Raw genomic sequence first — 26,454 nt, forward strand, 5'->3', positions numbered from 1 at the left:
AAAACCATATAAAAACATATCTTTATCCTCCCCACCACCATGAGTTGTACTCTAGTTCTGGATCTTGGTGGCATTAATCCTGAAATGCCCAAACACACCCTCCATGTATTATTTTTTAAAGATTCTCCGGACCCTAACTCTTAAGTCCTGTTTTAGAGTCATTGTTGTGTATTGGTTCCAAGGCAGAAGAGCAATAAGGGCTAGACCATTGAGGCAAAATGACTTGCCCTGAGTCACATAGCTAGAAAGTGTGTGGAGCCAGATTTGAACCCAGGATCTCCCATCTCTAGACCTGGCTCTCAATCCACTGAGCCACCCAGCTGCCCCCAAAGATTGTCTATTTCCACTCTCTGGATTTTATTATGACATCTATCCGATCCAACAGACATTAATGAAGCATCTACTATTCATATTGCCTGGCACATATTAGATGGTTAATAAATACTTGCTGACTGAGCCTTCTGTCATTGGATTCCCTTTGGGTAGTCATGATTGCCATTGAGGCTTTCCAATAAGAGAGGATTCTCCTTTTTCCCATTATTGAGCTGAGAAACTCTGCTTTTCATCCCAAAGGGCAGACAGACTTTCAGTGCCTAGAATTTCAGTGAAGTGTCCCAGTGTAAGATTAAGATTAATATCCAAATAAGACAAGAAGCTGGTACTTTGAAAAAACAAACAAAATAGACAAAGTACTGGTCAATCTAATTAAAAAAAGGAAGGAAGAAAAGCAAATTCACAGCATTAAAGATGAAAAGGGGGACAGCACCTCCAATGAGGAGGAAATTAAGGCAATCATTAGAAATTACTTTGCCCAATTATATGGCAATAAATACACCAATTTAGGAGAAATGGATGAATATATACAAAAATACAAACTGCCTAGACTAACAGAAGAGGAAATAGAATTCTTAAATAATCCCATATCAGAAATTGAAATCCATCAAGCCATCAAAGAACTTCCTAAGAAAAAATCCCCAGGGCCTGATGGATTCACCTGTGAATTCTATCAAACATTCAGAGAACAGTTAATCCCAATACTATACAAACTATTTGACATAATAAGCAAAGAGGGAGTTCTACCAAACTCCTTTTACGACACAAACATGGTATTGATTCCAAAACCAGGCAGGTCAAAAACAGAGAAAGAAAACTATAGGCCAATCTCCCTAATGAATATAGATGCAAAAATCTTAAATAGGATACTAGCAAAAAGACTCCAGCAAGTGATCAGAAGGATCATTCACCATGATCAAGTAGGATTCATACCAGGGATGCAGGGCTGGTTCAACATTAGGAAAACCATCCACATAATTGACCACATCAACAAGCAAACTAGCAAGAACCACATGATTATCTCAATAGATGCAGAAAAAGCCTTTGATAAAATACAACACCCATTCCTATTAAAAACACTAGAAAGCATAGGAATAGAAGGGTCATTCCTAAAAATAATAAACAGTATATATCTAAAACCAACAGCTAATATCATCTGCAATGGGGATAAACTAGATGCATTCCCAATAAGATCAGGAGTGAAACAAGGATGCCCATTATCACCTCTACTATTTGACATTGTACTAGAAACACTAGCAGTAGCAATTAGAGAAGATAAAGAAATTGAAGGCATCAGAATAGGCAAGGAGGAGACCAAGTTATCACTCTTTGCGGATGACATGATGGTCTACCTAAAGAATCCTAGAGATTCAACCAAAAAGCTAATTGAAATAATCAACAACTTTAGCAAAGTTGCAGGATACAAAATAAACCCACATAAATCATCAGCTTTTCTATATATCTCCAACACAGCTCAGCAGCAAGAACTAGAAAGAGAAATCCCATTCAAAATCACCTTAGACAAAATAAAATACCTAGGAATCTATCTCCCAAGACAAACACAGGAACTATATGAACACAACTACAAAACACTCGCCACACAACTAAAACTAGACCTGAACAAATGGAAAAACATTAACTGCTCATGGATAGGACGAGCCAATATAATAAAAATGACCATCCTACCCAAACTTATTTATCTATTTAGTGCCATACCCATTGAACTACCAAAATACTTCTTCACTGATTTAGAAAAAACCATAACAAAGTTCATTTGGAAGAACAAAAGATCAAGGATATCCAGGGAAATAATGAAAAAAAAACACATACGATGGGGGCCTTGCAGTCCTTGACCTAAAATTATATTACAAAGCAGCAGTCATCAAAACAATTTGGTACTGGCTAAGAAACAGAAAGGAAGATCAGTGGAATAGACTGGGGGAAAGCGACCTCAGCAAGACAGTATACGATAAACCCAAAGATCCCAGCTTTTGGGACAAAAATCCACTATTCGACAAAAACTGCTGGGAAAATTGGAAGACAGTGTGGGAGAGACTAGGAATAGATCAACACCTCACACCCTACACCAAGATAAATTCAAAATGGGTGAGTGACTTAAACATAAAGAAGGAAACCATAAGTAAATTGGGTAAACACAGAATAGTATACATGTCAGACCTTTGGGAGGGGAAAGGCTTTAAAACCAAGCAAGATATAGAAAGAATCACAAAATGTAAAATAAATAATTTTGACTACATCAAACTAAAAAGCTTTTGTACAAACAAAACCAATATAACTAAAATCAGAAGGGAAACAACAAATTGGGAAAAAATCTTCATAGAAACCTCTGACAAAGGTTTAATTACTCATATTTATAATGAGCTAAATCAATTGTACAAAAAATCAAGCCATTCTCCAATTGATAAATGGGCAAGGGACATGGATAGGCAGTTCTCAGATAAAGAAATCAAAACTATTAACAAGCACATGAAGAAGTGCTCTACATCTCTTATAATCAGAGAGATGCAAATCAAAACAACTCTGAGGTATCACCTCACACCTAGCAGATTGGCTAACATTACAGCAAAGGAAAGTAATGAATGCTGGAGGGGATGTGGCAAAGTAGGGACATTAATTCATTGCTGGTGGAGTTGTGAATTGATCCAACCATTCTGGAGGGCAATTTGGAACTATGCCCAAAGGGCGACAAAAGAATATCTACCCTTTGACCCAGCCATAGCACTGCTGGGTCTGTACCCCAAAGAGATAATGGACAAAAAGACTTGTACAAAAATATTCATAGCTGCGCTCTTTGTGGTGGCCCAAAACTGGAAAACGAGGGGATGCCCCTCAATTGGGGAATGGCTGAACAAACTGTGGTATATGTTGGTGATGGAGTACTATTGTGCTAAAAGGAATAATAAAGTGGAGAAGTTCCATGGAGACTGGAACAACCTCCAGGAAGTAATGCAGAGCGAGAGGAGCAGAACCAGGAGAACATTGTACACAGAGACTAATACACTGTGGTATAATCGAACGTAATGGACTTCTCCATTAGGGGCGGTGTAATGTCCCTGAACAACTTGCAGGGATCCAGGAGAAAAAAACACCATTCATAAGCAAAGGATAAACTATGGGAGTGGAAACACCGAGAAAAAGCAACTGCCTGAATACAGAGGTTGAGGGGACATGACAGAGGATAGACTCTAAATGAACACTCTAATGCAAATACTATCAACAAAGCAATGGGTTCAAATCAAGAAAACATCTAATGCCCAGTGGACTTACGCGTCGGCTATGGGGGGTGGGGGGGAGGAAAAGAAAATGATCTATGTCTTTAACGAATAATGCTTGGAAATGATCAAATAAAATATATTTTAAAAAAAGATTAATATCCAATAACTCCAAGCATTATCTTTTACAAAGTTTATTAATAATCTCTTGAAGTAGAAAAAAAATACAAAACAAGAGTAAAAGCCTGAGTAAAGCCACATAAGAAAAAATCTCCTGCCTGGCATTCACCCAACCTCCTCAAACCATGTTTCCTCAGAAAAAAAAAGAGAGAGAAAGAGGGAGAAGCCACATCAAAATATATCCTCTCTACATTAGCACCTAATGTGAGAAGAAGCATGGGAAGCTGGGAAAGAGAGCTCTGGGTGGAAATTCTAATTACACATAGGGAAGAATGGGTATATGTTCTCAGCTTTAATTTTCCAGAAACTTCAATATTCCCTGGCTTACAGCCATATAGAAACACTGGAACAATATTGTTTGAGTCATGGCTCTTTCTTTCAAAAAGAAACTTGAGGTCATTAAAAATATCGTGGGGCAAGAGTGGTGACCCAACCTCTAATCCCAGTGACTAGAGAGGCTAAAGCTAATGGATTACTTGAGCTAAAGAGGTCTAAGCCAATTGGATGTCAACACTAAGCCCTGCACCAATATGGTGAGCACCCACAGGGGGGAGACCACCAGGGTGCTTTAGGGGGTGGGAAGCAAAGCAAAGATCTTGCGGATGACAACAATGACAACAACAATGACGACAACAACCCCACCACCACCATTTAGTCTCTCAGCATGATTCAATCCACCCTCCTCCTCCTGTTCAATTATAGGTCTGCCTAGTTTATTGTCCACTCATCCTGTTGATCTAAGAGATAAGTACTGACCAGTTCTGGGGCTGTTCATTTAACTCTACTGTAGACTGGATTTAATAAACATACTTCATTCACTTGTATTTTCTGGAGTAACTCTTTAGGCCCTTTTGAATGATTTGATGACCATTTTAGAGGCCGTCAGAACCATGTCCAGCAAAGAGGAGTGTCTAGATGACCACTACATGTTTACTGGGCACAACACTAACCACCTGTGGCAAGCATCTATCTCCTGGATCTGTTACTTACCTGATTTGAATTAATAGGATCAAAGTTATTTTTGTTAAGTCCTTTAAGGAGTCCTGTAAAGAAGCTACCTTTTTGGAGAAGAACTTTTAAGGGAATATTTTGATCCAGCAAAATAACTTATATTTTTAGTACCTATGTGAGGCTTGCACACCATAAACCAAAGGATCTTATGTTCTCCACATATTTCAGTCAATCCCGTGACAATAAAGATGTGATTTCCTTTCCAAAAGAAAAAAAAAGAAAGAGAAAAAAGAAAAAAGAATGGGTGTCTGTGAATACACAAAATATCACAAAGTGCTCTGGTGAGCAATGAGGTGAACAAAAGCACATGTTAAAACTCAGAAGAGACAGACAAGGGAACACTTAACGGTTACAATATAAAGGACCAGTGAGTTGTAAAATCTTCCCGGTGCACTTACTTCCAATTTGTAAGGCTGGGAGTATCCAGCCTCCCTTAAGTCAGCTTTCTTCTAGTAACATAACGAGATAAGACGAGAGGCTCTGGCCACTTGGGAGAGCAGAGTGGCAAGTTGGGGAAGAGTTATCTTGTCCCCTAAACCGAGTTGGCAAAAATGAAACATGGACATGGCAGTATGCACATGTATATCTCTCCCTCTCTCTCTCCCTCCCTCCCTCCCTCTCTCTCTCTCTCTCTCTCTCTCTCTCTCTCTCTCTCTCTCTCTCTCTCTCTCTCTCTCTCTCTCTCTCTCTCTCTCTCCTGTCTCCCTCTTTGTGTGTTTCTATCTTTCTGTCACTCTCCCTCCATCTCTCTGTCTCTCTCTCCATCCTTCCCTCCCCTCTCCCTCTCTATCTCTGTCTGTCTCTGTCTCTCTCCTCCTCTCTCTTGTGTCTCTGTCTCTCTATCTCTGTCTCTGTCACTGTTTCTCTCCCTCTCTGTTTCTGCCTCTGTCTCTCTCCCTCTCTCTATCTCTGTCTGTCTCTCAGTCTCTCTCTGTCTCTCTCTCACACACACACACACACACACACACACACACACTAACAGATTCCAATAAGATAATAACATGTCATCAAATTCAAATCCAAATGTTTGTGTTTAATCAGATCCACCGTGAATCTTGCAAAGGTCTTGACCAATGAGATATATTAATAATAATCATCAGAAAGACTTTCTATGAAAAATGTAAAAGAATCCCCCCCAGCCTCCGAAGTCCCTGAAAACTCTAGATTTATGAACCTATCAGTCCTATACACTAAGATAATGCATTTTTCTTTCCCTGTACAAATATCATCCATATTTCCAATCTCAGATTTACTCTGTGTGATCATTCCAGTGCTTCCCTCCCCTATTAAGCCTTAATAGATAGCCTCTGATTACAGCTCCATTAGATCACAGTGCTTGATGTGCCCTCAGTACCCAATTCATCCAATAGCTGAGCAAGAATTCCTTTTATGACATATTCCACGTGAGGTCATCTAGCCTTGTCTAGAAGCCTTGCAGCAATTCCTTTGACCTCCTATCGTCCAATCTACTTTTAGACGGCTGAACTGTTGACTTTTCCTTATATCAACCTGCCTCTTGGTAACTTATGCCTTCTGTCTCTACATATATGCCCTCATCTTCAACGTATCAGATCAAGTGTAATCCAGATGGATTCAGATTTCCGTAAGCTTTCTTGCCAACCTCTTCCTTCCTTCACCAAGTCTTTCCCCCAGACTCAACCTGTCCCTTCTGACAATCCTCATGTGGCAGGAACTTGAAGGAAATTCATCATCTATGTGGCCCTTCTTGGGGCCCTCTCCAATATAAAAATACCTTGTCCAAAATGTGGCACCTGTAACAGGACACAGTACTTCAGATGTGGCTTGACATCACCTCATTAGCCTGTATACTACTTTCCTTTTAATGATGCTTAAAATTGTGTTAGTTATCATGCTCTTGATTCCTATTGAGCTTGAAGTCCACTAAAAACCCTGGATATTTTTCACAAGACTTTGCCACAGAGCCATTCCCTCCCCTACCTTATTTCTTTGAAATTTGTCCTGGCCAAAAAATACCACCATCACCTTCTGTGGCCAAACTGGGATGAATGTTGGAGTTCAAAGAAAGAGTGATGGGTTTGGAATAAGAAACTGCATTCTTTTTTTTTAAACCTTTACCTTCCATCTTAGAATAGATACTAAGCATTAGTTTTAAAGCAAAAGAGAGGTAAGGCCTAGGCAATGGGGGTTAAGTGTCTTGTTGAGGGTCACATAGCTAGGAACTGTCCGAGTCCAGATTGGAAAAAAGCCTCCCCCCCCCCCCAGACCTGACTTTCTATCTACTGTGACACCTAGCTGCCCCCTGAGATTGTGAGTTCTGATGCTGGTTCTGACACTTACCAAGTAGTTGATAAATCATTTAGCCTCCCTGGGCCTCAGTTTCTTCATCTTTAAAATGAATGGAATGGACCAGATGATTCTGTGATCTGATTATCCTTGTACTATGAAGGGGTCTGAATTCTAAACTCTGCTGATTGGGTATGCCATGAGCATAAGCTCCAATGGGTAGCAATTGAGAACCAGGGTCCCTTTCATATTGGAATTGGGAGTTAGTGGGGTTTGCAATCATAAGATAAAACTTCTCTGATGTTTCTGCCTTTCATTTAAAGTAAAATAAAATGGGAGTGAGGGGGCTAGTGAATCAAAGTCTCTCCAGCCCTGAGAGAGCAGCCCCAAGTCAAAGGTCTAGGGGAACCTCTTGTGGGGCTCTCTATCTGAGCCCCCAGGTCAGTCAACAGCCAACCTTCATATATTAAAAGCCCTTAGTATGTGCCAGATACAAGCACAAGGAAGGTAACTCATCGAGAGTAAGGAGTCCCCTTGCTCAGACTCTTCCATACCATGTTTATCCCTAGCCCAAGACTCTTTCCTTTCCCTTTCCCAGTCCACTGCCTATCCCAGCAAACCAGAAAAGGTTACAGACATCTAAAAATGGACTTAAGAGATCATCTAGTCCAATCCTTTGATTTTACAAAAGAGGAAACTGAGGACCAGACTCAACACCAAAGTGACTTGTCCCAGGTCACAGAGATAGTAAGTGGCAGAGTCAAATTTGAACATAGATCTTCCTCCAAATCCAATGCCACTGTCCAAACCAGAGATATACCCACACTGGCTACCCTGGCTGCCTCTGTGCAGTGGATCTCCTGGAAATAATTTCTGCCATGGTAAACCTACAATTTATCTTAATTTTTCTGATGTTCGACTGTGTCACTGCTGATTCATTCCATCATCTCAGAATTATTGGCTAATATGATGGCCTGGCACACTGTTCCGGCTGGTGCCTTCATTCTTCAGATGAAATCAACCATTTATATCTATAGGGATGGGTCTCTACAATTGAACGACAACACGACTTTCCTCTTCCCTCCCCTCCCAGTTCTACCTCTCCTTGGCTAGTCTGTTCCAACATTAATCTGTATTTTATTTTGTGCCCCTTCCCTCCCCCCTCCCCCCCATAGGGTCAAGAGAGAAGACACCTACCTGAGACAGCTGCCCAGAGCCCAGATAGGGCTTAATGGCCTCGCTGGTGGGGGAATCAGTGCTCTTGCTGTAGGGCATCTTAATACTATTTCAGGCTTCCCGAGGGCAGCAGGAAGAGGTAGAAGTACTAGGTCCCCTGAGGATGGGGACCAGCCAGGGGCTGGGAAAAAGGCTTGAGGGAGGGGGAAAATGAGGGAAGGGCCCAGTTTTTTTGCTGTCTCTCAGTTCACCATCATTTAAACTCCAAACCAATTAGTATCCCCTAAGTGGGGTGAGAGTGTGAGAAGAACAAATATAAATAGGACTATATACATATGTCACATAGATCTATACATATAATATATGTATTGGGATCTTAAAAATAAAAAAAATGAAGTAGAAGATGACTAACTAAAAAAAAGGTTTATAGATAAATACAAAGGATTCCTTCTGTCTTCTCAGACGGTGTTTTTTTCTCTCATTTAAAAAGAAAAAAAGAGAAGGATAGGGAAATAGAATTAAGAACTTTGGGAGGAAAAAAAAGAAAAAAAGGGGTTTGCCGCTAATTGAAGTCTTCACTGCTCTGAGAAGGTTTTTTTGAGTCTTAACTTGAGTAGACAAGTCAGGTTCTTGAATCACTCCTCAGAAGGATGAAGTTCCTCCGCGAAATTGGACATTCTTGACTCCCCACCCACCATCCAAGCCTTCGCCCTCCCCTCAAGGAGCTACGCAGCCTAATTGCTAGAAGCCTCGACTGCAGTCCGAGTGCCTGGCAACGGGGACGCTATCTGGGACTTTCTCATTGGTCAGGGGCACGTAGGGGAAGGAGGAGGAGGGGCGAGACGGGACATTCTGCTTAGTGGCAGAGCTCTGTCTGTACTTTCCTAGCGAGGCAGGCAGCCAGGGTGAGACTTCCTAAACTTTTCTCGTCCACGGAGGGAGCGGGGCAATTCACGGGGTCCCAGACCTAGAGCTGGAAGGGACCCTTCATTGTACATAGGAGGAAACTGAGGCAAAGTCACCTGGGGAGTGAGGGGAAGTATCGGGAGTAAAAAATCTCTCCTAAAACACCCCAATACAGGCGATCATCCAACCTCTACGGCAATAAAAATAGCATCTCTCTATCTCTGCGTATCCCTTGGAGGTTTGTAAAGCACCGTATTTACATTCTGTTATTATCCCGATTGTTCAAGATGAGGAAAACAGTCAGTGAACGTAAGGGACCGTTGTCCATCTGGTAAACGTCTCAGGCAAGATTTGAAACCAGGACTTCCCGAGTTCAAGTCCAGACCACCGCCGCCCTCTAGATATCCAGGGATGGGAGGATCGCCACTTGTGAAGAAGGTTGTCCTTTCATCCTGCTCCAAATTGCCACCCTATAGCATCCATCCTTTCCTCCTGATTCAGTCCCCCGTGGGCATGCTCAACAAGTCTAATCTACACTCATTTTACCCTCCAAGAATCAAATTCATATTATCAAGTGGACGATTAAATTATGTTCAACTGACTCACAGTCTTGGGCTTGGAAATAGGAGACCCAATTTTGAGGGTAAATCACTGAGTGACTTTGAGCAAATTCCTTTCCTTCTCTGGAAGCCACTGGATTCTTCATTCACATCATCCCTGCCTACCACAGAGAGTTTCAAGCCTCCTTAATGTTCCTCATACAAGACTCTCCATCTCATGACTCCAGGCATTTTCTCTGGCTATCCTCCATGCCTAGAACTCTCTCCCTCCTCCTCTGTCTCCTGGCATCTGTGGCTTCCTCTGGATCTCAGTCAAATTTTCACTTACTACAGGAAGACTTTTCCTCATGCCCTTAATGCTAGTTCTTTACCTCTAAGTTTTAACGTCCAATTTATTTTGTGTTTATTATCTTGTTCGTCTATAGCTCTTAACACTTTGTCTCCTCTATTAGATTGTGAGATCCTTGTGGGGAGGGACTCTTTTTCCTTCTTTGAATCCCCCAGCACTGAGCTTGGTACCTGGCTTTAGTAGGGGCTTAATAAATGCTTGTTTACTGAATTATGTGACTTGATGATTAATATAAAATATTTTCTAGCCATCTAGGCATGTGAGGAGTCTTGCCAATTCTAAGGCATGAATTGATTATTTAGGCAGATAGGTGGAATAGTAGATAGATAGACTGCTTGACCAGGGGTCAGGAAGACCTTAGTTCAAATTCAACCTTAGGCAATTATTGACCATGTGACCTTGACACTCAACCCTGTTTGCCTCAGTTTCCTTACCTGTAAGATGAAGATAATAGGATACTTTGCAAACCTTATAGAATGCTATTTAAATACTTTTGTGTATGTACATATCTATATCTATATATTATTGTTCATCCTTCAGATTTAAAGACCTCATGGGGTGATGTCTTGACTTGTTCATGAATTGGATTTAAGTGAGGCAGGGTTGCCCAATGTTGTCATCCTCAGTCTTTATTCCAAAGTATTTGAAGTCCAGTGGCAAGATCAAAGTCAGCACAACTGGGGAAGTCCTAGGACTCAGTGAATGACTTTGGTATCTTTGATGTCTGACCAAGCTTTAAGCTCTCCACAGCACTTGTGTTCTATGCCTTCATGGCAGTTGGAACAATTGTTCTCATCTGCCCCTTCCTCTGGAGGAAGACTTTGAATGCCTAGGGTAGATACCCTCCCCCAGACAGTCCCTCAACTCACTAATGGGTTTTGAGATCTGTTGGTTACCCTTAACTTGGTTCAATCTGTCTGCCAAGATGGCTGTGTGGCCACTGCACTTGCCATGAATTATTGGAGCCACAAGTGATAGGCAGGTGGCAGGTGGACATTAAAGGAGGAAAGCAGCCCTGAAAATGGCTCAGCAGCCCTCACACCAGAGGTGCTAGTCTTCTCAGAATACTTGGTATTGTTAAGGGTAAAAATAAGGATTGAGACTGAATATATTATATTAGTGGTTGCCAGGAATTTAAATTCTAAATCCCAATGAAATACTCAAGTCAGAATGGAATTTTATGTTGGTTTATTTACAATACAAGGAAGAAATTAAGAAGAAGGAGAAAGAGGGGAAGGGGTAAAGATCTACTCTGGCCTGAGCCAGGGAGAGTTCAGTGGCCTCAGCCAAGGGGCCTTCCCAGAAGATAAAATCTAGCTAGGCTACCGGCTAGGAGGTCTCCTCCAAGATGAGGGGCCTCCTTGAAGGAGGACCTTCAGAAGGGTCAAGGGAAAGGGGAGTCAGCTGTAAACCTCAAAATTTCTTAGACTTATAAATGTTGGAAATTTCACCATTGGGAAATTTCATACTTGAAAAATTTCCTATTGATAGTGGGTCTTGACTATTGGAATGTGAACCCCATTGGCATGGGAGGTTCCTTCTCCTCCCTTCTTAAGATTACTTTAGGACAGAAACCTTTTGCTGAACAATGGAAAGGACTTTGACCCATGCTTAAGCATAGAACAGGAATTTCTTTGAGTCATGATTGATTTTAGAATTGATACAATGGAGATACTTGGAATCAATCTCCACCCTACTCAGTCCTAACAGGATTGAGTAAGGGCTGCAGCATAGATCAAAATATAATTATTCCAATCTCTACCCTACTCAGGTTAACAGGATTTAGAAAGGGCTGTAGCAAAGGATCAAAGATTTAATTATTTGAAAATATGACCTTCAACAGACATGTGCAAAGCCAGAGACCTCTGGGCGGTCCTGGGTTAAGCTAGAGCCTCCATTGGTACAGGGAAATTGATGGACAGGTGATTGGTAGATGTGAGGACTGAGGGGAGGGAACTTGGATGGTTTCCTTAAGGATAGGGGGGTCTGAAGACTGGGAGGTGGTTGAGGAGTTTGTCGGAGTGGTTGCGGTGTGCTCTGAGAAGCTTGCTCTGAAGAAAGCTGGAGGTGGGGGCCCCAGAGACTGTTTCTCCATTTTTGGTCACGTGAGTAATAGGGACTGATCTCCTTTCATTGCCCCAGCTATCTAAGGGCTTGGGCCTTTTGGCCCAGCCTAAACAGTAGGGGTATTTAAGCCCTATTCCCTTCTCTCCCCTTTCTCTCTCCCTCTATCTCTCTATCTCTAATTCCTTTCTTCCTCCTGTTTGTAAATAAAACTCCATAAAAGGTTGACGGCTGACTTGAGTTTTCATTAAGGAATTACATAGCTGAATTCCTTGGCGACCTTAAATTAATATATATCAGTCTTTTAAAAGTGATTTCCTTGTCACACAGCCTTATCACTCACCACGTGGCCTTTCAGGGAAGTAGTCTCACCTAGACCCTCGCTTTTGAGCTCTTCCCAGTCAATTCCACCGCCAAAGCCGCCAAGGACTCCAAAAGCTGTAAAAGTCTCCAAAAGCCCCTTTCACAGGAAGTGACACAAAATATATAGGCAGTTCTTTATATCACTTCCTGTGTCTCACATATACCAATGGTGGCTTAAACTTGACTTAGGACAACCCAGGGGGTCAGTCAGTTGTTTCTGATTTGTCACTTGCTGGCACATGCTGGTCACAGACCATCCTCCCCCACACTTAATTCTTAAGTAGGGGTGAATACATTCCTGGTTGCTAGAATTCAGAAGACTAAGCAGGGTGGAATAAATCTAAAATTCACAGTACTCCTCATATAGGTATAGGAAGTTAAGATGAGTGTATATGCATATACTCACACATATACACATTTGGTGTATGTATATAAAATTTGTTTGTGTTTATATATTCGTATACTAGCTATTCATATTTCAGAGCTCCCCCACTACTTATTACTGGGAGGAGAGCCTCCTTAGACATCACCTTAATTTTACAGAGGGAGAAATTGAGGTACATGGAGGAGAAGTTACTTGTCAAAGGGCATCCAGTGATTTAGGGGCAGGGCTAGAACTAGAATCCAAATCTTTCAACTCCTAGCTCAGGACTCAGTATCAGGACATGCAAATCTTAGTTTATTTGTGTAAAGTCTGAGCCCAGGGAACTGGAAATACAAACTCCCTCCCTCCCCCTTTTCCTTTTGCTTAAATAAGGCATCAGAAGGAATTAAAAATAAACCTATCAAGTTGAAAAATATTTTGGGGATATATTGGACACCAGCTGGGATAGCTGAAGTGAGATTTAAAAATCTGGTAAACACAACCAATTCAGTCAATGGTACATATGTTCAGCATTAAAAACCTATTGGAAAGACATTATTTTCAGAAGTCCCATATTATGCTTTGCCGCTTGCATCTTGAACCCAGAGATTTCCGTCTGGCGAATTATACAGAAATGCCAGTTTGGGCTTTATAAATTACAGGGCCCAGGGCAAGGCTCAAACTTGGGGCTCCCTTGATATCAGCTAGTTGGCAATCTGTCCATGGATCCCTGCCAGTAAGAAATGCCACTGGATAATGGGCATTTGTACCACCTAAAAGGATTAACAGTTACAACAGGATTATAGGCTGGATCCTGCTGTGAAAATGCCCAGGAGGCCTTAGGCTATGAGGACAGGATGCTCTGTCCCCCAGCCTGCCAGAATGATGTAAATAATAATCACAGTTTACTTTGGGAGACCTTCTTCCAAGACTTCCATATCTATTATCCAAAGATAATAGATAGTAATAATAGATAATGACAATAGCTAGCATTTACATAGCACTTTAAAGTTTGCAAAGTGCTTTACAAATCTCTTATTTAATCCTCAAAGCAATTCTTGGAAGGCAGCTAGATAGTGTAGTGGGTAGAGCCAGAGTCTGGAGTCAAGAAAACCTGAGTTCAAATTTGTCCTAAGACACTAGCTGTGTAGCCCTGGGCAAATCAATGAACCTTGTTTATCTTCGTTTTCTCATCTATCAAATGAGCTGGAAAAGGAAATGGAAAACTATTCCAATATCTTGGCCAAGAAAATCCAAATGGGGGTCTTGAAGAGTCTGACACAAATGAAATGACTCAACAACAGCAACAACAACAACAGCAGCAGCAGCAGCAGCAGCAGCAACAACAACACCACAGTCCTAGAAGGTAGGTGCTATTGTTATCTTCATTTTACAGATAGAGAAACCAAGACTGAAAGGGATAAATGACTTTCCCAGGGTCACACAACTAATAAATGTCCAAGAAAGATTTTAACTCAGTTCTTTCTGACTCCAGACCTAGTACTCTATCTGCTATTGTACCTAGGTGCCTCATGTACCTGACACATAATAGATGCTGAAAATACTTATTGACTGACTGACAAACCCAATGAGCACATATTAAGCACCTATTCTTTACATACATAACATATATGTATATATATAATATATAAACTTAAACAACATATAAAAATAGACCTGTAAGATGTAACATTTTATATTATATGTATATAAGTATATGTATATATACATATAAACATAGATATATAAGTAGATATATATGTTTAGATAAGTATCTATATCTATATTTATCTATTAATTCATCCTCCATCTATCCATCTTTTTCTACATCCATCTATCCATCCATTCTATAACCATTCTTCTCTCTCCCCCATCCATCCATCCATCCATCCATCCATCCATCCATCCATCCATCCATCCATCCATCCATTCAATCTATCTATTAACATTGTAATGTAAGCTTCTTGAGAGCAGGGATTGTTTCATCATTCATATTTGTAGCCTACACTGCTTGGCACATAGCAGATGATTCATTCTTACTTGTTGATTGATTGAAGGCATCTTGTAGACACTAGGGATAAAAAGATAAAAGAAAAAAGTTACTGCCCTCAAGAAGATTGTGCTCTTCTGTTATCTCATTTTATACTCTTAATGGTCCTGTGAGATAAGCTGAGCTGAGATTATTACCAAAATGGAACTCATTGTCTTCCACTCTCTGGTTCCCCAGCTGTTCCCTAGACCTGGAATCTACTCCCTCCTCATCTCTGCCTCTGGAATCACTAGAATCCTTCCAGGCTCAGCTCAGGTACAGTGGTCTCTGTGAAAACATCTCTGATTCCCTACCCCCATTATTAATATTTTCTTAAATTATTTTGTGTTTACTACTCTGAATATATCTTGTACTCTTTGCTCCCCACTCCTAAGAAGAATGTAAATGTCTTGAAGATAGGGACTGTTTCATTTTTACCTTTCCAACCCTAGTATCTGGCACAATCCCCGGAACATAGCACATCATAAATATCTTCCCAATTAAATTGTTTAATCCCCTTTAAAGGAATCTCAGAGAGAGGCTTCTCCTTGCTTGAGACCAATAAATACTATAAACCAATAAGAAGCTAGCAAGCCCAAAGTTCCTTCTTGTTGCCTTCTTATACCCAGAACATGCAGTCATAGATAGGGTTCAGAGTTGGAAGGGTCCTTTGAGATCATCCAGTCCAAAACTCTAATTTTGTATTTATGGAAGGTGAGGTATGAAGAGGTGTGTGTGTGTGACTGACCCAGTTGCATTTGGCTAAAATAGGGTCATGCTAGGGCTAGAAGCCAGTTCTCCTGTTTGCAGGCAAAGTTTTCTTTAAAAACCATCTCTCAGATCTGTCCAACTCACAATAGCCTTTGACCAACAGGAGTCAAATTGTGAACATCTCCACTTATCTACACAGAGAAAGCAAAGATTAATTCATTCTCTCTTCCACTGAGACCAAACCTATTTTTTATTTTTCCTACAATTATTCAGCTGTGTGTGCTACTTGATAGGACCCAGGTTGCCAGTAATTTATTTCATCTTGCCTGCATGGATTGATCCTGTTATGTGAGATATTTTCCTTTTTGGTTTGGACTTGTGATTTCCTTGATGTGGGACCTTCCAGTATGAGAGCTCTTTCCTGTGAGGTGCCTCTTTTGAGGATTGCTTGGGGACATTGAGAAGAGGTGAACTGGGTTTGTGAGACTTGAACTCAGATCTTCTTAACTCAGGGAGTCACTCAGCCTTGAAGTAAGACATGGGGCATATCTGCCCTGAGTGGTACAATATTTGGAGGATAAAGACCTCTGAGTGCCCTAAAACTGGAGTGCTCTGCAGGCCTCCATGGATCTCAATCTTGAGCAGCAGGCAGGGACAGAGAGAGTCCCCCCATGGGCAGGAGTAATAATGACCTCAGCTTCCTTTTTGTACCCACTTTCTACCTTCTGCTCAGGATAGATCATCATTGCTGCTGAGAAGAGAATAAAAATATACTGTCCTATGGTCTCGCTCATATTCCTTATATTTCTGAATGTAGTCTATAGAGACCCAAGCTCCCATACTTGCCCACTACTCCCAGTTATTTTTTTAACCCTTACTTTCTGTCCTAGTGACAACTCTAGGATAAAAGGACAAGGGCTAGGCAAATGGCATTAAGTGACTTGCCAAGGGTCACATAGCTAGGAAGTGTCTGAGACCAGATTTGAACTCTGGACCCCCTGTCTCCAGGCCTGGTGCTCTATCTTCTATGCTACCTACCTAGCTGCCCCTTGATTCCACTTTATACTCAACCTAAACTATGCCATCCCTCTTGGGTCTTCATCCTATTCTAGCCTATCTTCCTATTGTGTCCTTTGAAATTTCTGTTCTATCATTACCCAAAATGCCCTTTATATATATATATATACATATATATATAGTGTTAACTTTTAGGTCAAAGCAAAGTTTCCCTTTCCCTTGGTATTTATTGGAAGCAGCATCCATAGTTCTAAGCCATTGTTATTGGCAGGTTTTGTGGTAATCTCATGTGGCTGTCTGCCCTGTGGGCTGCTGTTTGTGGACTAAAGCAAAGCATATATATATATATGCTTTCCCCTCTGGAAGTTACTTCATATATATTTTTAATTTAATTTTCTACATACATTTTGTTTTCTCCCTTGGATCTTCCAGTTTTAATTAATTGTTGATTAGAGTGCTGGTTCCCGAGTCAGGAACCCTGAATTCACCACCCACCTCTGACTTCTGCCACATCCTTGTGGTGGTACCCTAGACAAGTCACTTAAACCCTCAGTGTTTTGAGCAATGCTCTAAGATTATTGGTTGAAGAGAAAATGCTAAACTGCTTTGGTAGAAAAGGCAACGAGGTGGCATAGTGGGTAGAATATCAGGCCTGGAGTCAGGAAGACTTGAGTTCAAATCCATTCTCAGATACTTACTAGCTGTTTGATCCTACTCAAGTCAAAGACATTCCCTATACCAGTGAAATAAAAGGCTCAGTTCATATTCCTGTCATTGCTAATTGTGGTGCAATGGATAGGGTAACAGGTTGGAGTCAGGATGTACTGGAGATCAGATCCCTCATACTTAGTAGCTCTGTGACCCTAGGCAAGTCACTTTATCTCTGCTGGCCTTAGTTTTTCCATCTGTAAAATGGGGACAAGAATTAGCACCTTATTTCCCAGGGTTGTTGTAAAGATCAAATAAGATAATGATTGTAAAGTGCTTAACATAGTGTTGGCACATTGTTGGTACAATATAAATTTTAGTGATTATTATTATTGGCAGTGTGGCATAAGGAATAGTGATTTGGCCTCATACCTGGGAAATCCTGCATCTGCAATGTACTGGCTGTGCGCCTCTGGCCAAGTTATTTTACCTCTTAGTGTATCAGTCAACTCTCTAAAATTATAAGTTGCTGTTGAATCTGGGAGGGAGAAGAGGAAAGGGGAAGGAAAGAAAATGAATCATGTAAAATGGAAAAATCTTGGAAAAATAAATAAATAAATAAAATTAGAAGTTGTGTACCAGGTCCCAACTTGTCCTGGTAATAATGGTGATGATATCCAGCATTTATATAGCATCTTCTATGTGCCAGGCTGAATCTGCATAACGCTAGTCAGCTTGTTTGATTGTATAAAAAAAATTTCTAGAAGCAATAGTTTGGAACCAGACTCAATATCATCAGTTGAGAATAATGAATATGTCAAGCTTTTAAATGTTGTGCCAATCAAAGGAGATTCTGGATATGGTTCCTCTATGTTCTATTCCTTTTCTCCTGGGAAAATCTTACCAATGGGAGGCACTCATGGTGTAATGGACAGAACAAATGGCTTTGAAGTCAAGACCTGGGTTCAAATTCCTTTTGGGATATTTACTAGCTGTGTGACTTTGGGTAAAGTCACTTCAACTCCAATCTGAATTTCTTTGCCTATAAAATGGGGATAATAACAGCACCCATCTGACTAGTTGATTATGAGAATCAAGAGGGAAAACAAGTGATGTAAAGCACTTTGCAAAACTTAAAACAATAGAAATGTCATCATCATCACTGCTACCATCATCATCACTAGCCTTCAGCTCAAGTTCCACCATGATTCTTGGCTCTCTCACCAACTGTAGCTGGACAAAGCTGGAGGAAATCATGCAACTGGGTCCATGACAAGTTTATGTTATATAATCTGAACTGGGTCCTCACTATAGTAAAATACTCCCTTTATACCCTACCAACTTATTTTCACTATCCCACTAACCCTTGGCTCTCCCAAACCTTTTCATTCTTCCTTAGACCTCCCATGGTTCCTCCTGCTCAGTTTTCCCCAGATGAGAACTTTTACTTTCTATTTAAGTGAAAAAACAAGCCCAGGTTATTTACTTTGAGGACCTTCTTCTCTCCTCTTTCTCTTACATCATTCTGATGCCTTTTGCCACAATCTCTTCCTTCAGTCTTGTTTCATAGAAAGGGGCATTCCTTCTCCTTGCCAAGGCTAATCCCAGGACATACACAAGTAATCCTATTCCACCCTATCTTCTTTAGCAGATTGCCCTCTCTATCATTCCTACCTTCTCACTAGTCTTCCATCTTTCCAGGTCTACTGGCTGCTTCCCTCCTGCCTACAGACATGCTCCATCCTTCAAAAAGCCCTACATAATTCTTTCATCCATGTTATTGTTGTGTATTTCTTCTCCTTTGTTGTGACTAAACCTGAGGAGGTCATTTACAATGGATTCCTCATTTCCTTTCCTCTTCCTCTCTTCCTAACTCTTTGCAATTTGGCTTCTGACCTGAAACTGCTTTTTCAGAGTCAATAATGATCTCTTAACTGCCAGATCTAATGTCTTTTTTCAGTTCTCATCCTTCCTGACCACTCTTTAGTTTTTGACACTATTAATCACCTTCATCTTCTTCCCTCTAGGTTTTCATGACACTGTTCTCTCTTCATTCTTCTCCTCCCAGCCTGACTGCTCCTTCTCTCTCTCCTTTGCTGTATCTTCATCCATATTATGCCCCAAAATATCAAGGGTCCCCCAAGGCCATTGTCCTGGGTCCTCTTCCTTCTCTAGACTATCTCACTTGGAAATTTAATCAGCCCCCCATGGTTTCAATTATCATCTCAAAGTAGATGATTTTCAGAGCCCTAACCTCTATCCCAACCTCCAATTCTCACATCTCCAGCTGCCTACCAGGAATCTCAGATTGATGTCCCAGTTTGGGTAGACATCTTACATTCGCTAATTATAAAACCAAACTTAGAATCTTTCCCTTCAAATCTTCTCCCCTTCTGAGCTTCCCTATTTCTATTCAGAAACCACCATCCTCACATGGTCCCAGGCTGACAATCTGTATACCATCCTCAATTAAGTACTCTCTTAATGTCCAATTCTATAGCCAAACTCTTGTTAATCTTGGCAGGTCTGCCTTTGTAATATTCCCCCTTTACGTCACCTTTTCTCTTCTGATATTGCCATCACTGATATGTGCTTTAATCACCTCATACCTGGCCTATGGCAATAGCCTACTTATTGTTTTCCCTGACTCAAATCTCTCCTCATCACAGTCCATCCTACACTCAACCATTAACGTGATCATCCTGAGCATATCATACTCACTCAAAAAAATAACCAAAAACCTCCACTGACTCCCTATTTCTTCCAAGATCAAACAAAAAATCTTCTGTTTGGATTTTTAAAACCTTTTATAATTTAATTCTTTCCTATCTGTCCAGTCTTCCCTCACCTTAATCTGCCTCCCCAGTTGCTCTTTGATCCAGCAATGTTGACGTCCATCTCGTTCCTCAAACAAAATGCTTTATTTTGACTCATAGCATTTTTACTGTTTGTTCTCCATATCCAGAATTAAATTCTTCCTCATTTTTATCTCCTGGCTCTCCTGGCTTCTTTCAAGCCCTCTTTAAGATCCCATTCCCTAAGGGAAGCCTTTTTGGATCTCTTTTAATGCTAGTGCCTTCTTTCTATTATCTTCAATTTCTCCTATGTTTAGCTTATTTGTACATAATTGTTGGCTTGTTATCTTCAAGGATCATGAACTCCTCAAGAACAGAGACTATCTTTTTGCCTTTTTTGTATCTCTAGAATTTAGAACAGTGCCTAGTACAAAGCAGGTGCTTAATAAATGTTGATTGACTGACTGACAGTCTCATTTGATTCTCACAATAACTGTGGGAAGTATGCCCAAAGGGTCACAAAACTGTGCATATCTTTTGACCTAGCAATATCACTAATAGCTCTGTATCCCAAAGAGATCAAATATGAGGGAAAAGACCTCCTTGGACAGAAATATTTATAGCAGCTCTTTTTGTAGTGGCAAAGAACTGGAAACTGAAGGAATGTCCATCAACTGGGGAATGGCTGAACAAGTTGTATTGTATAATTGTAATGGAACACTAGTGTGCCATAAGAAATGATGAATAGGATGATCACAAAAAAGTCTGGAAAGTCTTATATGAAATGATGCAAAATGAAGGAAGCAGAACCAGGAAAATGTTGTGTACAGCAGCAGCAATGAAGTTAGATGATCAATTGTGAATGACAACTATTATCAGAGCTGCAAGAATCCAGGACAACTTCAAGGGACTTGTGACAAAAAAAGGTTATCTAATGCCACAGAAGGAAGTGATGGAATCTGAATGCAGATTGAAGCTGCCATTCTTTATTTCAATTCCTTCATGTACTTTTCTCTACTGTAAATGACATATGTCTTCTTCCACAACATGATGAACATGGAAATATGCATTGTATAATAACACATGCACAACCTATAATAATAATCTAATCTAATCTATAATCTAATCTAATATAATGTAATATAATTAATAGAATACAACATAATATAATCTAATGTAATATAATCTAATAAATATAACAAATATAATAATATAATATAATACATATATATTACTTGCCATCTTGGGGTAAGGGAAGGGTTAAGCCGGAAGGAGAGAAAATGGATTGCAAAATGTCAGAAAACAATTATTGAAAATTGTATTAACATGTAATCTGGAAAAAATAATGCTGGGAAATAGATGCTTTTATTAATTTATTTTATGGAGGAGGAAACAAAGGCAGAGTAAAGTGACTTGCTCAGAGTCATACACAAAATCTCATTCAATCCTCACAACAATTCCTAGATCCTCCAGGTGTTATTATCTTCATTTTACAGATGAGAAAACAGAGTTAACAGAGAAGGAGGTTCAGATAGCTTAGAAGTGCCAAAATATGAATTCAGGTATTTTAAGTCCAGAATCATCTCACCAGATCATGCCACTTTTCTGATTGTATTATATCTATCGATCATTTTGTCCTTTAGCCTAGACTTCCCTGCAGTCCCACTTAGTTGTGTTATATAGAGGGGCAGAATTGCATGAAGGCATGATAGAGGCTCTTCTCTAGACTACTGATATTTAGAGAATTTCAGTAGTTTTCAATTGCAGTCCCATTTTTAGCTAAAAACAATTAATCTTAATGTCTCATTAGCAAGGGTATGTAAAGGGATTGGATTCATAAATTGAGTGGTATTGGGGGTTTCCCCATGATGAAATACCTTCTATAAACATAGGCTATCAACTTCTCTTCAACTCAAAATCTTAGAGACCTGCCTAGAGCACTGGATCCAGGTTAATGACTTACCCAAGAGAGAAATAGGATTTGAACTCATGTAGTGTTGGCTCTGAGATCAGCACTTCCTCCACAATGATACATTGCTTCCCATTGGTTTCTTTTATTCCCTCAGTGACTTTTCCCATGACCTTGGTATTACATCTCACACCTCTATATCTTTGTATAGCCTATCCTCAATGGTTGGAATGTGCTTCTCACTCACCTTTGCCTTCCTTCATTGCTCAACTTCTACTTGTAGTCTTTTTCATAGAAAAGAAAGTGATTCTCCAACCCTACCTTACTCTCCTTTCTTCTCATCTTGCACTCTACAGGGGTTCTGTCTTACCATTATGAGGTGGTATCCTATGGTATTTCCAATAAAAAATGAGCCTGCATTTAAAATTTAATTTTATTGTCTTTCTACAGAACCATTTTAGTAAAGTTCTCACCCATACTGACTTCATTTACAGCTCTTGATCCCCTTGCCAGATTTCTTCTCCACTCCTTCAACAGCAATCTTATATCCTATCCCCTTTCTAGCTTCCTTTTATATGTCACCTTCCCCCATTAGAATACAAGATTCTTTAGGGACTTTCCCATTTATTTGGATCTCCAGATCTTAGCCTAATGCTTGGCACTTGGTGTTTAACAAATACTCTGCCTTTCTATTGCTCTCTCTCTCTCTCTCTCTCTCTCTCTCTCTCTCTCTCTCTCTCTCTCTCTCTCTCTCTCTCCCTCTCTCTCTCTCTCATCTATCTATCAATTTATGTATATATCCATCCATCTATCCATTTCTCTTATTTATCAATATCTATCCATCCATCTCTCTCATCTATCTATCTATCTATCTATCTATCTATCTATCTATCTATCTGTCTGTCTGTCTGTCTGTCTGTCTGTCTGTCTGTCTGTCTATCTATCTATCTATCCATCCATCCATCCATCCATCTTTCTCTCTCTGTCTCTGTCTCTGTCCATCTGCCAGTCTGTCTATATTTCACCATAAGTTGGAGGGGAGTTGCCAGTCTGTGTAGATAGAGAGTTCCCTGTGCTAGCACATTAGGGGGTCCAGGTGCTATATACAGGAATATGCTTTCCACAGGTGAATCGGCGGTTCTGGAAGCAAAGACCAGTTCCTATGTGTCATGATATATGCAGAATCATAGCAAAAGCTTCTCTGGTGTCTGTTGATACAGGCTGCCTGGCATAGGGCTTCACTGTATTCTTTGTTTCGATATTAGTTAATCACAGCTAGGTAAATTCCCCATGAACACAAGCTCTCTTTTTTCTATTCTTAAATCCAAAGAGATTATGACAAAATCCTTAATAATTCAGAGCCTGCCAAGACTGGAGGAGACCTTAAGTTCATCTCTTTCAGCTCAGGCATCTGACAGTGGACAGAAATAAAGTGAATAGGGCTGAAGAGAGGGCCAGTGATTAGCAGAGCTAAGGCTCCAACCTCAGGCTCCAAGGCTCCTCTGTGCCAAATGCTGCCCCTCATCACATTGTTTGCTAATTAAATTCAACAAATAATTCAGCTCATAATATGTGCCAGGCACTGGAGTAGACCCTGGAAAGAGAAAGGCAAAAGTAAAAGTAGGTGTAAATCCCACTTTCTGTCAAGGCAATATATTTCTTTTCATTCAAATGATCCAGTCAGCCCACTTTTCTGCATACTAGCCCACTTTGCTAGTACAGGGAGGAAAAGAGGAGAGTCAGCATTTAGATAATCCCCACTGTGTGCCTTGAACTGTGTTAAGTGCTTTTGAGAAACATTATATTATTTATGATGTAGGGGCAATTATTACCTCCATTTTATAGCTGAATAAACTGTGGCAAAAAATGACTCACTTGCCCAGGGTGACATACCTAGGGTAAATGTCTCCTGAGATTGGATTTGAATTTAGGTCTTCTTGAGTGCTCTAGTCACAGTACCACCAGCTGCCTCTATATGGGTAGACATACCAATTTAGTAATGAGTATGGTAATGAGGGAAAGTTTATAGTGGGACTATGTCTTAAAAATCAATTTTGATCCAATCCCAAAGCATTTTCTTAGTACCTACTATGTGCCAGGCATTGTGCTAGGTGCTGCAGATACTGAGAAAAATGGAAACAGTGATTACTCTTTAAAAAAAAAACCCTATCTTCCTTCCTAGAATCAATACTGAATGTTGGTTCCAAAGCAGAAGAGGGTGGTAAGAGATAAGCAATTGGGATTAAGTGACTTGCCCAGGGTCACACAGCTGGGAGACCATATTAGAACCTAGGTTTTACTTTCTGGAGTCCTAGTTCTATCCACTGAGAAACCTAGCTGTCTGGAAGTGATTACTCTTGGGCTTACATTCCACTGGTGGAGGGGAGTATATATATATATATGTATATGTGTATATATATATGTGCACATATATGTACACATGTAATTTGAGGAGAAAGTGGGGGATGGGGAGAAGGACAAAGTGAAAGACTTCTGGATTTGGAATGAGAGGACCTGTGTTTAGACCTCAGCACTGTCACTTCCTTAGCACCTATTCATAGAGAAGTTGTCTTGGAATCAGAAAGACTCATTTTTCTGATTTCAAATCTGGCCTCTGACACTTACTAGCTGTGTGACTTGGGCATGTCACTTAACCCTGTTTCCTTCAGTTTTCTTGACTGTAAAAAGAGATGGAGGGGCAGCTAAGTAGCACAGTGATGAGAGCATCAGACATGGAGTTAGAAGGATGCTGGGTTCAAATCTGGCCTCAGACACTTAGCTATGTGACCCTGGGTAAGTCATTTAACCTCAGTTGCTTAGCCCTTACTGGTTTTCTGCTTTAGAACTGATTCTTTATATCATAGACAGAAGGTAAGGGTTTTTTAAAAATAAAGTGATGAAGGAATGTCAAACCACACTAGTATCTTTGCCAAAAAAAAAATCCCAAAAGGAGTCTCAAAAATTTGAACATGACTGAAAACAGAAGAACAACAGCAAAAAAAAACCTCTGGTGAGTCATTCTTATGATACCTGGACTCAGTTTCCTCATATGTTAAAAAAAGGTTTGGATTCCCTGATATCCTTTAATTTCTACATCTAAAGTCCTATACTATTTCCCTCTAACAAGTAGGAGAGATCAGGAAGGGTCCTATAGGAGCTGACCACTGAAGGAAGCTAGCCATTATTCTAAAGGGTAGAGGAGAAAGTGGATTTCAGCCATGGTGGCATCTATGGGGAGTGCTAAGTTAGGGGTAATAACAACTGTGCTAGTTTGGCTTAAAGTAGTGATCTGTGAAGGGGGGGACTATGTGAAACAAACCCAGAAAGATTAAATGGAGTCAAATTGTGAAGGGCTTTAAAAGCCAAGAAAAGAGTTTTTATTTTTATCCAATTACTCAATTGACAAGCATAACTTGGAGCCTTCCATGTGCTGGGTACTATGCTAGGTATTGCAGATATGGAAATGAAAATGAAACATCTTCTCCCTTCAAAGGGTTTACATTTGAGGGCTGCTGGGTGGCTCAGTGAATTGAGAGTCAGGCCTAGAAACTGGAGGTCCTAGGTTCAAATCTTCACTTCCCAGCTGTGTGACCCTGGGCAAGTCACTTAACCCCCATTGCCTGACCTTTACTGCTCTTCTGCCTTGGAACCAATACACAGAATTAATTCTAAAACAGAAGGTGAAGGTTTAAAAAATGAAACTGAAAACTTAAAAAAAAAAGAGTTTACATCCTATCAAATAATAAAGCTTTTGTTTCCTTTTTTAAGTCCAGGGAGGGTAATGTGTCCTCCCCAAACCTGGAAATGCTTTGGTGACAATGGTTGAATTCAGACACGAGTCTCTTACCTCCTAGGCCAAGATTCTGTTCCCTAACCCCAATTCCTCCTTTCCAGAATCAGCAAAACTGAATGGCACATCCCATCGGTCCCTTACTACATGCCAAAGACTTTCTCTGCTCCTCTCAATTGAAGACCTGTGTTAACCTATTGCACATGTAAATGCACTATTTCCTCCCAGCAGTCAGAGAAAATGTCCTGTCCTGTCCTTTTTACAGAAAATGGAATGGAGTTTTTTCCTTGTCGACGTATACCATGGACAGCAGCCTCTTTCCCCAGAAAGCCTAGAATTATGGCTCAAGCTGTTTGACAAGATCAGTATCCGTTACAAAGACGAGGTTGAAATTTCTATGCCCATGTTTATCCAGCCCCAAAATGCATTTCTTCCGCACTGGTTCATTGTCAACTCACATTGTCGGGGCCATTCTGAAAAAGACAGGTAGGAATTTATTTCTCTGCTATTGTGCTTCCCCCCCTTCCTCCCTTTTCCATATTCCCCCCCTATAATTTCTCTTCCAACTTACAATTTTGAACTTACAATTCAACTTACCATTTGGGTGGCAATTTTTAGAGCTCTTGCAAATTATGCTCTTATCTTCTCCCCTGGCATCATCATTGAGAAAGTGTGGCCACTTTGCCACCATTTTTCAATTTCATGGCATCATTTCACTCATGAAAACTATCCCCCCTCCCCTGAATCTTTT

General features: G+C 40.4%; 1 protein-coding gene and 1 long non-coding RNA gene across 2 annotated transcripts in view; one reads left to right on the forward strand and one right to left on the reverse strand.

Moving 5' to 3' along the window:
• The window catches only part of CCDC60 (coiled-coil domain containing 60), a 212,148-nt gene extending 203,255 nt beyond the window's left edge, over positions 1–8,893 (reverse strand). Inside the window, exon 1 of the mRNA XM_056821656.1 lies at positions 8,220–8,893. Coding sequence (XP_056677634.1) covers positions 8,220–8,297 — 78 coding nt within the window. The 5' untranslated portion in view covers positions 8,298–8,893. The remainder of the gene's footprint in view (positions 1–8,219) is intronic.
• Positions 8,894–8,898: 5 nt separating this feature from the next.
• Positions 8,899–26,183, forward strand: LOC130458207 (uncharacterized). The gene is made up of 3 exons (XR_008917299.1): positions 8,899–14,170; positions 15,032–15,109; positions 25,969–26,183. It is a non-coding gene; the product is annotated as an uncharacterized LOC130458207 (long non-coding RNA).
• The last annotated feature ends 271 nt before the right edge of the window (positions 26,184–26,454 follow it).

The sequence above is a fragment of the Monodelphis domestica genome, chromosome 3 (genome assembly GCF_027887165.1).
Source record: "Monodelphis domestica isolate mMonDom1 chromosome 3, mMonDom1.pri, whole genome shotgun sequence".
NCBI classification, from domain to species: domain Eukaryota; kingdom Metazoa; phylum Chordata; class Mammalia; order Didelphimorphia; family Didelphidae; genus Monodelphis; species Monodelphis domestica.